A 15,879-nucleotide genomic window follows, 5' to 3' on the forward strand; every position below is an offset into this window, starting at 1 on the left:
ACGTTATATGTTTCATAAGAAATGTAGAACAATACATTTATGCTATATTTTGCTTATTGGTTATGTAAAAGAATTTTGCCTGAGTGAATTGTCTCTTTAAGAGTTGATTCCCTTCTGTGATTCAATATGATGTCATAAATTTTTCTACACACGCAAGAGGCCGTTTTCATTGGTCCTGACCGTCAATAGGACGTTAATTTAATCAAACAAACCATTGATTAGAAAAGTATGTGTCTGACTGGTTATTTAATTAAAGGATAAAGTGCAGATTTTTTTTCTGAAATTAAAAGGCTTGGAACAATTGAAGTTATAATTTATACATATTTGATTATTTTTTGATATCTTGAGTGAACTAATAACGGTTTCTTGAAATTGTTTTGCCTAAATGTTGCAAAAGGCCTTAAACTAGACCGGATGAATATATAATATAGATATCGTATAAAAGTTTTGTTTGTATTTTGCTTAATTCATTTATTATATTAACGTTCTATGAACATTCAGTGTCATTTATGGTCGGTCTCCCAAGTGTGACGGTGTGTGAATGTCGTATAAAAGTGAAGGTTAATATCACACAAAAGGCTAGACAGATTACATGATGTCAACATGGGTGTTTAATTTGCGAAGTAGTATGACATAGAGGCCATATATGTCTGCATTGGAGCGTGCATTCTAATAACCAAGACATGGTTCACTGACGTCAAACAATAGGCCTTATCAGGATCGGCTGAAAACAAATAAATTAATTAATAAGTAAATAACATAATTAATAATTAAAGTGAAATAATAATTAACGACCTTTCATACATATCCTGATCAAAATATATACATAAGTAATAAAAATTACATAATTTCCGCATTTTGGCAATCATGGTCACATATACGCGTGCATTCCTGCACAGTTAAATATAGCTATATCTTAAAGAAAATCTTAGTAAACACCATAAACCGATAATTCTTAGTCATTACATTGAAATTGTCGACCGGTGCTTTTAATTTTGTGTGTGCTCTATTCCTGATGATATGTCCAAAATGCTTTGCATCATACCTCTATCGAACGCCGGGAACATTTTGGGAGTTCCACTTGTAATGTCGGAAAATTCCAGATAGTCTGCTCCAAGATCGTCATGGAAACAGACGGTGAAGTCTTTGTTTTCCCGGAAGTGGAGATCTATCGTTCCGGTTGGATAGTTCCAGTACATTGTTCCATTTTTACAGGTCATATCCACGTTATAGTCTGTGGGTCCGTTGTCAGGGTGGTTAATGTGAGCACTGATAACGAACAGTAACATACCGTAAAAATACTGCTTTTTGCGTGCGCATATTTTCGCTGACAATAAGATGTTGTATTGGTACGTTTGCATTGAATGTAATATTAAGATTATAGACAAGTGTGCAATTCCTTCTGTAAAAGGAACATAATGTTATTTATATGTCTATTGAATATTTTTTTTTTTTGAAAAAAAAAAAAAAAAAATCACGGAAATATATTGACATCTTTAGTTTTTGAATAATTCATGGAATAAAATACATAAATATCAAATAGCTAAAAAAAATATAGACATACTAAAAACGGTTCGTTCTGAACAATTGTTCGTGCTATATTTATTTAAGGTTCAAAGATTAATAAATCTTATTGTATTGGTTTAAAAATGTTATCATCCTGTGCAAACGCAACGTATGAAATGACGTCGACGTATGTGACGTCACCCCTGATTAGCTGAAATAGCGGCGTAATTTCACAGGTAAAATAGTTCCTGAAGAATTTCACGATTTTTTTTAATTAACTGCAGGTAGAACCATTTCGCCTTTTAGGTGTCGTCGAGTTAAAAATGGGCACCATCAAACTGCGAGTACGTGTCATCAACTCTAACTGTTTACAAGTTATTCATAATACCGCACAAAATAATTATTATGATAATTGCATGTGTAAATTATAAATATATCTTACTGGCCATTTTCCGGATCTTGCGTACACCGGTCCTGGAATAAGAACCTCCTTGGGAGTCCCACAACCCCTCCCAGTATTACAAAGGCTAACACAGCTCTGGACAGTGACATCTTGGTTAAAGATCAGAAATGTAGACCAATCGAACGCACCTTATCTACAACTACCTAATAATACGAGGGTGAAGGCCATCTATAGTTATGTAGACTTTAGTAATATGTGATATTCTATGTTGTACGTGATTTATTTTTTACAGAAAAACGTGACATATGGGATATGCAATGTGTAACGCCCTATGAGTGACATGTTTATATGTATACATAGCATATTTAATGTCAACATGTGTTTGCCGTGATCTACTCGTCATGACCTTTGACCCCGCTTATCTAGCCACACGACAACGCTCTTGCTTGTGGTTTCATTTATAAGGATATTGAGATATGACACAAGAATAGCTTTAATTCCATTGTATTTTATGTCATGTACATAATTAACACCAATATGGTCTAATAATATAGTTTTATTTGTAATGTAGAGGAGATATGGTTATACATTAGCCATGGTTTACGTCCTTTACAGAGTAACAGAGATGGTGATCATTGAAGGACGTTCTAGGGATTGGTGGCAGAAGAAACCGGAGTTCCCATAAATAACCACCGTCCTGAATTGGCAATTTACAACTATTACATGTCGGTCTTGACCTGAAGATCCACAGATACAGATACCTTTTTTGTGAACTCAAACATAACCACAAGCAATAATTCCTATAATCGTGATGATATGAATATACATGGGTATGCAACCATGTTGTATATATTATAACATTATGTATCATTCTAAAATACTATGCAATCTTACCTTCCCTAAATGAAAAGATATACAAATATCGCACGGTCGATATCGGTCCGTTTTATTTCAAATATTTTATTTGATACGAAAACGAAGCCGTGTACGCGTGGAATGGAGCATGCATCTCGATAACGAGGTTATTGTTTACTGACGTCACACAGTAGGCTTTATTTGCATCATCTGAAACAAAAACAAGGACATAGTCATTCAGATCCCAATGGAGATATCAAAGCTGAAGTAAGTTTGATTGTGGAGACTTATGTGTATGAAAAAAACAGGAAAAAGGAAGTTGAGCTAAAGAAAGATGGAGTATAATTCAAGTAGAGCGGGGCTGCAATTGTTGAATCAGGTATACAGCCTTGACATTTATATTAGACTGTATACACAAAGATGGGTGGAGTTTTGCAAAGTAACATTTACCATTTACCATGATATTTTCAGCAATGTTTCCATGGTAACGGAAAAAGTGCAAAAATGAAAACCTAAAAATAGCAAAAGGTACTACTAGACCATAAAAAGAATGTGTCTATGAAGTTTCATGGAAAAATCTCTGCTGGTTTTAGAGTTGTGCTCCGGAAACGATTCTTACAAAAAAATCTGCCATTTTCAGCAATGTTTCCATGGTTACAGAAAAAGAGTACAAAAAGTGAAAACCTGAAAATAGCAAAAGGCACAACTAGACCATAAGACTAATGTGCCTATGGAGTTCACTGCATATATCTCAACTGGTTTTCCAGTTACGCTGCGGAAACGAACCTGGTACAAAAATATGATATTTTCAGCAAAGTTTCCATGGTTACGGAAAAAGTGCAAAAAATGAAAACCTAAAAATAGCAAAAGGCACTACTAGACCATCAGAACAATGTGTCTATGAAGTTTCATGGAAATATCTCTGCTTGTTTTAGAGTTGTGCTACGGAAACGATTCTTACACAAAAATCTGCCATTTTCAGCAATGTTTCCATGGTAACAGAAAAAAGTACAAAAAGTGAAAACCTTGAAATAGCAAAAGGCACTACTAGACCATAAGACCAATGTGTCTATGAAGTTTCATGGAAATATCTCTGCTGGTTTTAGAGTTGTGCTCCGGAAACGATTCTTACACAAAAATCTGCCATTTTCAGCAATGTTTCCATGGTTACAGAAAAAAGGACAAAAAGTGAAAACCTGAAAATAGCAAAAGGCACTACTAGACCATAAGACTAATGTGCCTATAGAGTTCCGTGCATATATCTCAACCGGTTTTCCAGTTATGCTGCGGAAACGAACCTGGTACAAAAATATGATATTTTCAGCAATGTTTCCATGGTTACGGAAAAAGTGCAAAAAATGAAAACCTAAAAATAGCAAAAGGCACTACTAGACTATCAGAACAATGTGTCTATGAAGTTTCACGGAAATATCTCTGCTTGTTTTAGAGTTGTGCTCCGGAAACGATTCTTACACAAAAATCTGCCATTTTCAGCAATGTTTCCATGGTAACAGAAAAAAGTACAAAAAGTGAAAACCTTAAAATAGCAAAAGGCACTACTAGACCATAAGACCAATGTGTCTATGAAGTTTCATGGAAATATCTCTGCTGGTTTTAGAGTTGTGCTCCGGAAACGGTTCTTACACAAAAATCTGCCATTTTCAGCAATGTTTTCATGGTAACAGAAAAAAGTACAAAAAGTGAAAACCTTGAAATAGCAAAAGGCACTACTAGACCATAAGACAAATGTGTCTATGAAGTTTCATGGAAATATCTCTGCTGGTTTTAGAGTTATGCTCCGGAAACCATTCGTACGGACGGACAGACGGACCGACGGACGGATGGACGGACGGAACCCATTTGTATATCCCCCGCCAACTTCGTTGGGCGGGGGAAACAAAAATAAAAACTCCGTCCAATTCCATGACGTCAAACAATTTAATTCGTGCATTAAATGTCATTTATTTTGTTTTATTATTACAACGAACAGAAAACGATTATGTGTTAATTTTACCGTTGAACAACTGGCTGAAAAACAACTTTTGTCAATCATAGGGCAAAAAATTGAAATCCATAATGGATATTTGTGTATTGAACTCTATGAGAACTGGGAAGATGATGAAGAGGTGTTCAGTCGAAGAGGGTAATGAATTTTATACCTCCATGATACAATGTTGGGAATATCCTTGACCCTCCAGTAGTTATGTCCGATAGTTGTAGGACTCCAGTTCCTATCTCATCGCGAAAACAAACGACGAAGTCATGATCAGTCTTAAAATGGAGTCTAATTGTGCCGATCGGATAGTTCCAGTTGATGCTGCCATTTGTACAGGTCATGTCTACGTAAAAATCGGACGGCGCGTTGTCCGGATGGTGAATGTTGGTTCTAAACAAAATAAAACACAGCTATAGCAATTGAAACTATTATGAAAAAAAAGTTATCAGGAAGAAAACCAATACATAACTCAATATTTATTGATCCGGAATATTTACTCCGCTTTGGAAATTAACCACCCTTACATATTGTATACGATAAGGAATTGATGAGGAAACCTTTTGAAACAGGTTCATCTATGACAAGAACTTTATCTTTTATAATATTCGATCTTAATATTTATTGTTTTGTCCTAATACTCATTTTATCAACTATGTCGGCACATGAAATCGAGGACTTACTCAAACTGATTATTTTTTAATTTAAAACTTTGGCGACATAATACAACGATATATCACTATACAGTAGGTGAGAGTGCCGGTATCACACGGAGACATGACACTGACATAATTTTCAAAAGCATGTATACTTGTATAGGATATTACGAAACCACTTTTAAAACCTTTCGCTCAAGATTAGAATTTAGGCAAAATGAAATCAAACCTACGATTAACCTACGATTTTGAGCGATCCTCGTTGACCTGAAGAAACCCACTAAAGGTGATTAGCTTATATATGTCTTGATTTGTGATATTTTTTTTATTTCTTCTTTGCTGCAAAAAATGTAATTATCTTACCCTTCATTACTTTAGTGATTAAATAATAAATTATTAAAGACATTTATGAAATTTTTGCAAGTCAGCTTTAAAGAAAAATATTTTACATTGATTTTAAATTTGTTGTTATACTATTATTAGCATACTGTATATTGCTTTAAAGTTTCGCGTGGTCAATATTTCGCGGTTTTTCTATAAGAGACATATACGCGGATGGTAATTTTTTTGGTTTATTGATTCCTATAATGAATCTATACGTATTCTTAGGCATGTTAATGATATTCTGATTATTTCGATGGTGTTTAGTATTAGGAAAATCACCCACTCGCGAATATTAAGCGTTACACAGTATATAAACACCTTTGGAACAACAAAGCGCAGTGCTCCTCATGAATGGTATTTAAAAATATACCTACTGGCCATTTTCTGGATCCTGAGCACAGCGATCGGTCTGAAACAGGAACCGTTTCGGGAGGCACAACACGCCACCAAAAACAGCAAAGACAAGTAATAGGTTTGTTAGAGTCATGTCGAATGTAGAACAGATATTCCCTTATCTATATAAAACGTGTAGGAATAACAAGTACAGCAGGTCAACGAGTGAAAAGAATCAACGACACATGCATTTTACAGGCTTATTTTTATATACAAAGTATATTCTAAAAGATAAGATTTAATTCTGAACATATTTTATCCCAAATGACACATGCTTGCATTTTACAGGTTTGATTATTCCCTCGATAAACCGGACATATTCGATCCCTGCCTAAATCGTCCGGATTACGAATATTCCGGACTGCCAGCTTTTTTATTCTTAGTTAATATGTCACGCTACATTATTCGTTCCCCGACATTTCCGTCCGGACTGAGAGTTTTCCGCGTTATCAGTATCCGGATTGTAGGGGGTTCACTGTTTCGTACGTTTAAAAATGTTGTTTACAGCGCCGTTACAACAAGTGTTCCTGTTTACATTCAATCACTCGATAGACACGTTGGCTGGTAGCTGATCTAGTAGGCTGGTAACTTATGCAGTAGATTAGATTTTAGATGGCATGTAACGAAGGCACTGATTGGCTGAAGCATCGGCAGCCCGACTGATTGCCCCCCGACTGACAAGATCGCCGACAACATTGAGAAGTAGGCGGAGCCAGCGGATCTTTGATGTTCATACCCGACTCTGTTGTGCAATGTATTTGATCACGTTGTGTACTATTTAATTTTTTACAATGTATACATTCAATCACTGTATTGAAATTTCGTTATTGTTTTGTTTCACTTATTAAGCGAATGTTTTCAGGATGTTTTGTTCATAATTATATATATAACTTATTGGCCATTTCTGTCGACTTCGGGGAGTATTCATACTGTAGCGTAACGTTATGTATCTACCAACGTTCCAATGGATCAAACTTTTCATTGTGTTTATTAATGTGTTGGGTTTAGATCTATTGTGTCCATTCTAATGTTACATGTAATATGTCACAGCCGAATCTAGCTAATGTTGTACCTTCTGACTGACTTTTCCGCTGCAAGGTCCGTTTGGTGTGGAAAATAAATCAGGTACGGCTGATAATAGATTATGTCTTATCAGAATGTATTCCGAACAAACACAGTTTTGATATATACTTGGATGTTAGTAGGGGATGTTATTCTATTTGGAGACGTCGAGTTTGAATGCATTGCCTAAATACATATAATTTATTTGCGCGACCCTCACAGGTAATGTTCTCGGAGGTTGGCGCATGCGCGGCGGTAGTTTACAAAATGTCGGTTGATTTTAGCCGAGAAATTGTCAACACTAGATTCAAATGCATCTCTCTGATTAAACACTGGTGATAAAAAGTTTAAAAAAATATACGCCTACAGCTGGAATAGCATCCCCTACTAACATCCAGGTATGTGTCAAAGCCATGTTTTATCGGAATATATTTTGACAAGACACGATGGTCGGTCTTACATTGTACCCGATTTAGTTTCCCACACCTTGCGGTAAAGTTTTAATTAGTCAGAAGCAGGTGATTTCTTTTCCGTACAATATCTGACTGACTTTTTCACTACAACAGTAGCTCTTTCCATACGTACTTCACTGATTAGCGCTGATTTAGAGTCTATACATGAGGTAATTAAAATGTATTTGTGTAATCTTTTTACATTATGAAGCTTACGATGCCAATCATTTTATGTAGTAATCGACGACAGACATTTCCAACTGTTTAGCTCCGCCCTTACATTGAAGCGACAGCCAATGAGAGTCGTGCTTACACAGCTTGTTGAATGTCGTTGGCAAACTGACTAGCTACCATGCAACCTGACTAGCTACATGTACCAATCAACTGAACCACCTACTAGACTGGCCGTCACACGTACGCTTATTGTAACGGCGCTGTAATATTGAACACATTTCGTCCTTAGTACCACATGCTTGTATTTTACAGGTTTAATTGTAGATAGTAAGTATATGCTTAAAGGTAATGATACTGTTTAATTTTCAGCAGATTTCGTCCGAGTAACGGATAGATTCGTTAGAAAACACCATAGAATGGACACACTATCACAAGGAACTACAACACAAATAAACCACGGTCAAAATACAGAATGAAACATCATAACCGCAACACATTGCTGAGTTGTTGGTTGGTTTTCCTACGTCCTATTTACAGCTGGGATCATTTCCGAACGACCTCTCCTGTATGCGAAAATTGCGGATTGTTTTTGTGAATGTGTATATTTTGAAAGTCTGTGGTATATTCGTGTTGTGTCACTTTGCAATAGTGGAAACTCTTGCCCGATTTATAGTGCTATCTTACTGGAGTATACCGCCTGAGACATCGGCCAGCACGTACCACTCGGTCACATTATACTGTAGACCTCCATCTATCTGATTAGTCATCCGGTCTAGTTTAAGGCCTTTTGCAACATTTAGGCAAAATAATTTTACGAAACCGTTATTAGTTCACTCAAGTATAAAAAAATAATCAAATATGTATAAATTATAACTTCAATTGTTCCAATTTGTTTACTTTGTGATGGGCTGGTGAAGCTTTTTGATTAAAAAAAGATGAAATTGGGTCCGTCAGGTGGTTCTTATAGATCAATAAAAAGTCAACTAGGCAGTTTTAGTATTTAGTACATACTTTATTTTCCAATATTACTTTTTTCGCGCAATTGTACAAAACAGTGAGAAACATTTAGCACGGGGGCGTTGTGTACAAAGGTTTAATAACGAGAAACAAAATATGATATTGTGTCGTGATCAAGTTTTAATGTTGAGATGATTGTTTTTATTAGTGGACACTCTTAATTCATAACAAATTATATTATCAATAGTAATTACACTTAACAATTAATGAAAATGTAAACTCTGAATAATTAAATTTTTTCTCCCTTATCTTAGAAATTAATCTAACTAAGGAAGATAAATTATTCAAGCGTAACGAAGAATCAGATTAAGTGTTAGTACAAAGTTGGTTTTTTAGATTCAATAATGATACATCATGTCTTTTGTATGCACATATACTCATACCATGATGTTAGCATTATTCTCTGTGTGTGTGTGTGTGTGTGTGTGTCTGAACATCATAAATTACTATCATTTTGAAAAAAAATATGATTTCATCTTAATGATTTTGTTACAATCACTCACTCATTCAATGCTGATATCACGTCATACGACGGGAGTTAAAAACTGCATGCTCTACGATCACTTTCAGGTCGTTAAATATCATATCTCAAATGATAACATCCATCCTAGAATCATACAGGAAATGAGAATGACAGGTATTTTGTGAGTAGTACTTGTCCCAGAAATACTGTTGCCATGTTTGACAACGGTGGGAGACGGTGTTGTCAAGGACGCTTGAGTAGAGTCTGTGCTGTTGTCATGGAAACCGTCGTCGTCTATCAGTTGGCTGTAGAAGTTAGCCGATTGCCTAGCAGTACGCGTCTTGTTGGCAGATTTAAAATCGACACTGTACAGACCATACTTCTTAGTGTAGCCTCCTTCCCAGTCAAAGTTATCCATTAATGACCAGACGAAGTAACCTTGAACTTTGACCTTATCCAAGGTTATTGCTGTAAATAGTACAATCAAAATAATAAATCTAATTATGTGTTGTCTACGTTCTACAGACATTTTGTAATACGTGTATACTGCCAAGAGGCAAAAATCTTTAAACAGAAAATCAACGGGTATTTGCCCCTATTTAACGTGTTAATTTGTTTTTGGTCATGGTTTTCTTTTAGCAAAGTGGAAATGGCTTTCTTGCGAAAATACTAAGAACACAAATTGCTGTACTAATGGACGTATGCAACAGTACCTGTTGATATATAGTCAAACTTGCCTAAGCGACCACCTCTGTACAAAGACTATCTGTTTAATAAGATCACAGTATTATGGTTCCAAATGGTCAATTTCAACACAATGTGACCTGTGTATAACGACCACTTCACTTTAGCGACCATTTTTCTTAGTACCTTGGGTGGTGTTTATAGACAGGTTCAATTTGTAATTAAGATGACACTAACATATAACTTACCCTTAATAACCTGATTGACGTTCTGTTTGAGGTATTCTATCCGTTCCGTGTCCTCTAGTTGACCTGTTGTGTCGGATACCCCATTTTCTGTGATGTAGATTGGGGTTGCGGCGTATGATTGGTGGAGCCAGTTTAACACACGCCTAAGTCCTTCTGTTTTCCTGGAGCTACTGAGATTAATGAGGTTCATTTCAGTATAACCACACTAACATTAATGTTCCTAACGTATTTGTGCATGGTATAATTTTGTCCGTTTTCAGAAAAAAAACCATGATAACTTTCGATTATTCCAATTCTAGAATATTGGGAATGCATTACAAATTCTAATAAATGTCCTGAAATTGATTACTAATGTTTTACTGTAACTTGAAGTTCAACCTATACGGATAAATCCTAATAATCAATATTATATGTTTGTACGTCTAAACCATATCGTAATATCAGGAAACAGTATCATATCCAATCCCATGTATTTGAGATTTTTGCATTAGAAATGATTTCATTTAATGGATCTCTTACCCAGTGGAAGTGTTCGCGACACTGATATTCACGTTCATATCTGAGAAGTAAGGAAGGGATTTTGGCGATGAAGATTCGCTATCTGTTACCATAACAGAGTTGTAGTAATTTATACCCAGAAAGTCTGCAGATCCTTAAAATAAACAATCCAGTTTTAAATTATAATTAGTTTAAAATGCATTTAGTGCTTTTTTTTGCTTTTCTGTTCACTTTTGTTTGCAATAAGATTAAGAATTGCAAGGCATTGCTGACAACTGAACAATGGACAATAGTTCATTAGTATTAAAGCGATTCATCAGCAATATGTTGTTACTAGTTAAAACAAGTCACAGCATATAAAATATTGTAGAAAATGGGAATACTGTGAGTATTTAGCACATTTTATAAATGAAATCGAAAAACATAAACTAGGAATATATAGATAACTCTTTAATACAAATTAGCGCAAATGTCATAATCGTAAACTTGTTCGAAAGAAAACTCAATCAATAAAACAAATATATTTCTGTTCGTTTTGTTTTGCATATTGGCGTGCACGTGATAAACACGCGCATAACAGACGACACGCAAACAAGATGACAGCATTGTGAACAAGATAATGTCAATCCTCGTTCTAATGAAGTTCGATATTTTTCTATATGTGAACATTTAATATTCAATAAATTGGAGACTCCCATTTGAGGAGATGATATCAGAATAGCAAAACAATGCATGGCATATATACCTTTTATCATCATTTGATTTCCTCTGTGGTGAAGGTTGGTAATCTGCTGTCGAGATTGTTTTCTCTTAAACTGTTTTCAAGAATGGAATTCTGCATTACGATTGGGTAATTGCCATCCTTAAAAATCGGGTTGGCGAACCAGCCTATCATGTACTGAAGCATGCGCTCTGACGCTTGTAAATCCTGTTCACTCGATTGGTTCATTGGTTCACCCCATGGAGCTGTAAGTGATATCCCCAGCTTACCTGAAAATATAGGGATGGCATAATTCGTTAAATCATACTATTTTGCTATTCAAAACAAATGTAATAACATTTCTCTTTTTAATTATCAAAGATAATATTCTTGTCGACGAATTGAAAATAAAAATATAAGATAGCCCGAGATATACACTGTCCTCCAAAAGCTGTGTCATGTATGCCTTTTTTACAAATATACATAATTAAAGTACAGAAATATGTCAACTTTGCAATGCATGCATCAGTATGTATTATTTATAAACTGATGTATCTTCTCTAACTAATGAATAGCTTTTTCCAGAGTTTTCTCAGAAATAAACTGTAAGCAAATTTTAACAGATGTTACAGAACCTTTGGAGGGCAGTGTATTAACCCTCCCCCCCCCCAAAACAAAAAGCAAAAAAACCATGACAATTAAACAAGGACATTTGGAATCGCTTTTGGCCAACCTGGTATCATTCTGGAGGGTCAGACAGTTTGGACTACCCTTCATGGTGAGTTTGGTATATCCGACCCTGGGATCAGGCCTTTTACACTCACCTTTTTGGTAAGGTTGGTATTTCAGACTATATTGGTGGTAAGCGGCAGCATGAGCTAGTAACAAATTATGAGCCGCTCTGTAAACGTTTTTGTCTCGTTCCCCTGGAGCCAGTGTCCCCAGACCATAGCCCTTTACTGCTATAGAATAGGGATCAGATATTGATATCCAGGTCTTCACCTATAGGATGAAGTGAAAATGAATCAATAAATAAATTCACAATCAATTTTGTTTAGTCGATTATTTTTCATTTTAAAGTTGTATTGCTGCTAATTTCACTGTAACGATATGTAACTTAAATATTTGATATTTAAACATTGACATGTAACTTGATGATTTAGCTCCCCAAAAGCATATGTCGGCCAATAAGAGAGCCGAAATCTAGGAATCATATATTCCTGGTTTTGAATAAAGCGCCTTCAATCACCGCCATGTTCAGTGACTTCGGGTTTTGTCGGATTCCTAATCGTATCACGTGACTGACGTTCGACACGACCTGCACGTGGTGAGCCAGGTAATCTAGCGTAAGCACACATGTGTTTGTTTACGTTTTCCTTCTGGCCTATATGAGCAAATAATGCTGGTATATGTCCACAGATTGAGTATTTGAAACATCCAATTTACACATTACCGTAAAATGTTGTGTGTATCAAATATTGTAATGTGCGAGCATTATTTTCTTTGTAGATAGAGTCTGATGAGGTCGACCACATGTTTTGTTTATGAAAAATTGTTGATATTTTCTCTTGGTTTCACAACTCTCGTTTTACTTCGAGATTGCGACGATGTTCGGAAGAGTTCGGAATGATTCGGCATCTTTCGAGCCTATTTTTCACGTGTACACGTTAAAAAGATTTTTTACTTTTATAATTAAAGATACTCCCAGTGCTGCAACTTTATAAAAAGTTTTAAAATTAGAAAGTTTAAACCTCAGGCAGACTGAGAAAAATATGTATAACACTTAAACAGTTTTCATTATGACCAAAAGACCGAAAGTTATAGACCATACAACTTTAAACAGCATTGACAAGGTTTTGAAAATCTAATCGGCTCAAATGTGCCGGGCGGGATGTTCTGCCAGTTGTCTCTGGCGGTATGCATCAAATATATAACACCACATAAAATGAGTAAAAGTTTCCAGATCCAGAGACACAATACAAACGTTTCACAGCCTTCTGATATACACATACATTCACGCAAAAACATTTTATACACAGGAGGTCGTCCTTAAAAGTCAACCGACAAAAACTAAAATTAATAAAAGTAATCAGTTTTAAGTAATATACTATGATTGAAGGTTTACAAAACAGCAAACGTTCCTTTTCAGTGACCATTAATTTATCAAAAGATTTACCGGCGTTGGCAACGAATATTTAAAACAGGTCATTGTACTTGATATAGTCTTTAGTTGCTTCTAATATTGCACCAATGTTTCATTAAAAGTCAAAATATTAAACATATGTGTATTTCAAATCACAAGAAATGTTTTCCTTAACAACACAAATCAATGTACCAGCACCCAAAGACTATCGCAAACATGATATAACATTTACCCGATCGCCGAATCGTGAGAAGCAAAGATCCGCAAAGTGAGTAAACTTTGTTACGATGACGTCATCGTTAAGCCAACCGCCAGCCTCGTGCAGACTTTGCGGTAGGTCCCATTGGTAGAGTGTTACTACAGGGATAATCCCAGCATGTGCCAGGGCACCTATGACGTCATTGTAATACTTAACTCCCTCCTCGTTGATGTCTCTGACGTCACCCGTTGGTAGAACGCGTGACCATGAGATAGAAAATCGGTAATGCGTTACCTGAAATGAATTATTCATTTTCAATGAAAATTATCAATTGTGTTATTAATTTTCCTTCTGTGTTAAGAATAAGGTACATATATAATATTTGATATATCTACTTGTAATCTTAGGAATTCTTTGCATTGATTTTTCAATTATACTAAATGCAATAGATACACAGAATTCCCTACTTCCACATTACAATAAATCCGAAATGATATAAAAAAGTTCATTTTCGAAAAGGAATTATATAATGACCATAAGTATACTCTTGTTAAAACAAACTATTTATTTTTTTACATTTGTCCGAGCGATTGAGACACAAAAAGCAATTTCGTTATATGTAGTAGTACGACGCAAATTAAAATATTATAAAGAGTAATTCTATATAGATCGTATTATCGAGATAAATTCCTACATGTCCACAGGTACATACATTTCATTTTTTACCTTAAGTTTTTGTAACATTGTTATATCATTTCGCCAAAAGTGATAACTATCACAGGAAACGTCTCCAGTTTCATTGGTAGAAGTATGATGGTGTGTAAACACATCCCAGATACTGGCGCCTTTTCCTGGAAAAAATCGAATATATTTCAAATCAATTTGGCCACAATTTTCCCCCATTTGAGTGAATCCACGAATTTAGAGAAATTAAAATTATAAGCAACTACACGTTTCTTTATGTAACAATTGGTTGAAGAGTTAATAGGCTTACCATCTATATTCCAACCTCCTTCTATCTGATAAGCCGAGGTCGTAACCCCCCAAGCGAATCCCTCGGGTACCTTGCCATATATGAAGACATTCTCCATTGGCAGTGTTTTATTCTGAATCAGATCCTTTGGTGCTAAACTAGTCGGTCTAATTTCTGTGTCCTGGAAGAATCCGTTATTTTGTATGAGTTGTCTGTAGTACCTGGCTGATGACTTAGGTGTTCTGGGTCTTTTAGGGTTCGTGAAATCGACATAGTGGAGGCCAAACCTCTCGGAGTAACCCCGCGACCACTCGAAATTGTCCATTAAAGACCAGGCGGTATATCCACGGACGTCTATGTTGTCTAAACGAATAGCTTAAAATAACAAAACAAAACAAAAATAAAATTATTAAAGAATTACTCAGCGCCATTTAAAAAAACAAAAACAAAACATAAGTTTGAATTCGAAAGGAATTTTCTCGGGATTCTCGGATGCCAAAAAGCCACTTTGCTATGAAGACGTTTTATGTGCCTTGAGCATTTAGTAGGACTATTATATAAAAATCTCACAGAAATTACTTGATGCTTACAATCTTTATTGCGATAGACTTGGGCATTCGTAAGAAACATACACACACAACAAATTTAAGGTATACACACTAGTAAACATAATGACATGGTTATTTGGTGACAGAAATATGAACTGAACCATGTGGACTTGCAAAACTGAAATGTACAATTTTTTGTATATTTTGCCATTATTTACAAACAACCCAACAATCTATGATGAGTCAACAGTAATATATAAGTTACGTACGGATACATAGACATTTTTTAATAACTTAGCTCTGTTCAACTACACCTAAGAAGTGATATATAGGTACATGCAACCAAAAATCTTTAGTTTAAATAGAGTCTTAAATTTGAACTTTTTGTGCCATTGATTGCAAATATAGAGAAATCTATTGATATGGTGATGCATTATTCAAACTTACAAAATGAAACCAGTTGAGACTTTTATTCATGAAGCAATGAAGTAGAAAAACTTCAAGAGAAGTATACTTTTGGGAACTTAC

The 15,879-nt window shown here is 35.3% G+C and overlaps 3 protein-coding genes across 3 annotated transcripts; all 3 read right to left on the reverse strand.

Annotated features, from left to right (window-relative positions):
• Positions 1–595: 595 nt before the first annotated feature.
• Positions 596–2,128, reverse strand: LOC138313633 (uncharacterized). Its single transcript, XM_069253985.1, has 3 exons — positions 1,949–2,128; positions 1,046–1,269; positions 596–724 (listed from the first exon to the last, which is right to left on the reverse strand). The coding sequence occupies exons 1-3, from the start codon at positions 2,056–2,058 to the stop codon at positions 612–614; spliced, it is 447 nt and encodes a 148-aa protein (XP_069110086.1). The 5' UTR covers positions 2,059–2,128; the 3' UTR covers positions 596–611.
• Positions 2,129–2,513: 385 nt separating this feature from the next.
• Positions 2,514–6,607, reverse strand: LOC138313634 (uncharacterized). The gene is made up of 3 exons (XM_069253986.1): positions 6,172–6,607; positions 4,924–5,150; positions 2,514–2,974 (listed from the first exon to the last, which is right to left on the reverse strand). Exons 1-3 carry the CDS (start codon positions 6,282–6,284, stop codon positions 2,856–2,858), a joined length of 459 nt encoding a protein of 152 aa, XP_069110087.1. The 5' UTR covers positions 6,285–6,607; the 3' UTR covers positions 2,514–2,855.
• Positions 6,608–8,917: 2,310 nt separating this feature from the next.
• Positions 8,918–15,178, reverse strand: LOC138313635 (lactase/phlorizin hydrolase-like; the record flags this gene model as incomplete). Its single annotated transcript, XM_069253987.1, is given in 8 exon segments — positions 8,918–9,826; positions 10,291–10,460; positions 10,810–10,942; positions 11,534–11,778; positions 12,313–12,490; positions 13,864–14,124; positions 14,557–14,681; positions 14,825–15,178. Coding segments are annotated over 5 exon segments (1,154 nt in total), but the record flags the coding sequence as incomplete, so codon positions are not given.
• Between the last annotated feature and the right edge of the window lie 701 nt (positions 15,179–15,879).

The sequence above is a fragment of the Argopecten irradians genome, unplaced genomic scaffold (assembly GCF_041381155.1).
Source record: "Argopecten irradians isolate NY unplaced genomic scaffold, Ai_NY scaffold_0796, whole genome shotgun sequence".
NCBI lineage: Eukaryota > Metazoa > Mollusca > Bivalvia > Pectinida > Pectinidae > Argopecten > Argopecten irradians.

Bases quoted from the DNA above. Each gene is read 5' to 3' on its own strand.
- LOC138313633 (XM_069253985.1), bottom strand. From the start codon at position 2,058: ATGTCACTGTCCAGAGCTGTGTTAGCCTTTGTAATACTGGGAGGGGTT. The intron at 1,270-1,948 runs GTAAGATATATT...GTTCGTTATCAG, and splicing joins CAAGATCCGGAAAATGGCCA to TGCTCACATTAACCACCCTG. The intron at 725-1,045 runs GTATGATGCAAA...ATTTGTTTTCAG, and splicing joins GTTCCCGGCGTTCGATAGAG to CCGATCCTGATAAGGCCTAT.
- LOC138313634 (XM_069253986.1), bottom strand. From the start codon at position 6,284: ATGACTCTAACAAACCTATTACTTGTCTTTGCTGTTTTTGGTGGCGTG. The intron at 5,151-6,171 runs GTAGGTATATTT...TATTTTGTTTAG, and splicing joins CAGGATCCAGAAAATGGCCA to AACCAACATTCACCATCCGG. The intron at 2,975-4,923 runs GTATAAAATTCA...TTTTTGTTTCAG, and splicing joins CCCAACATTGTATCATGGAG to ATGATGCAAATAAAGCCTAC.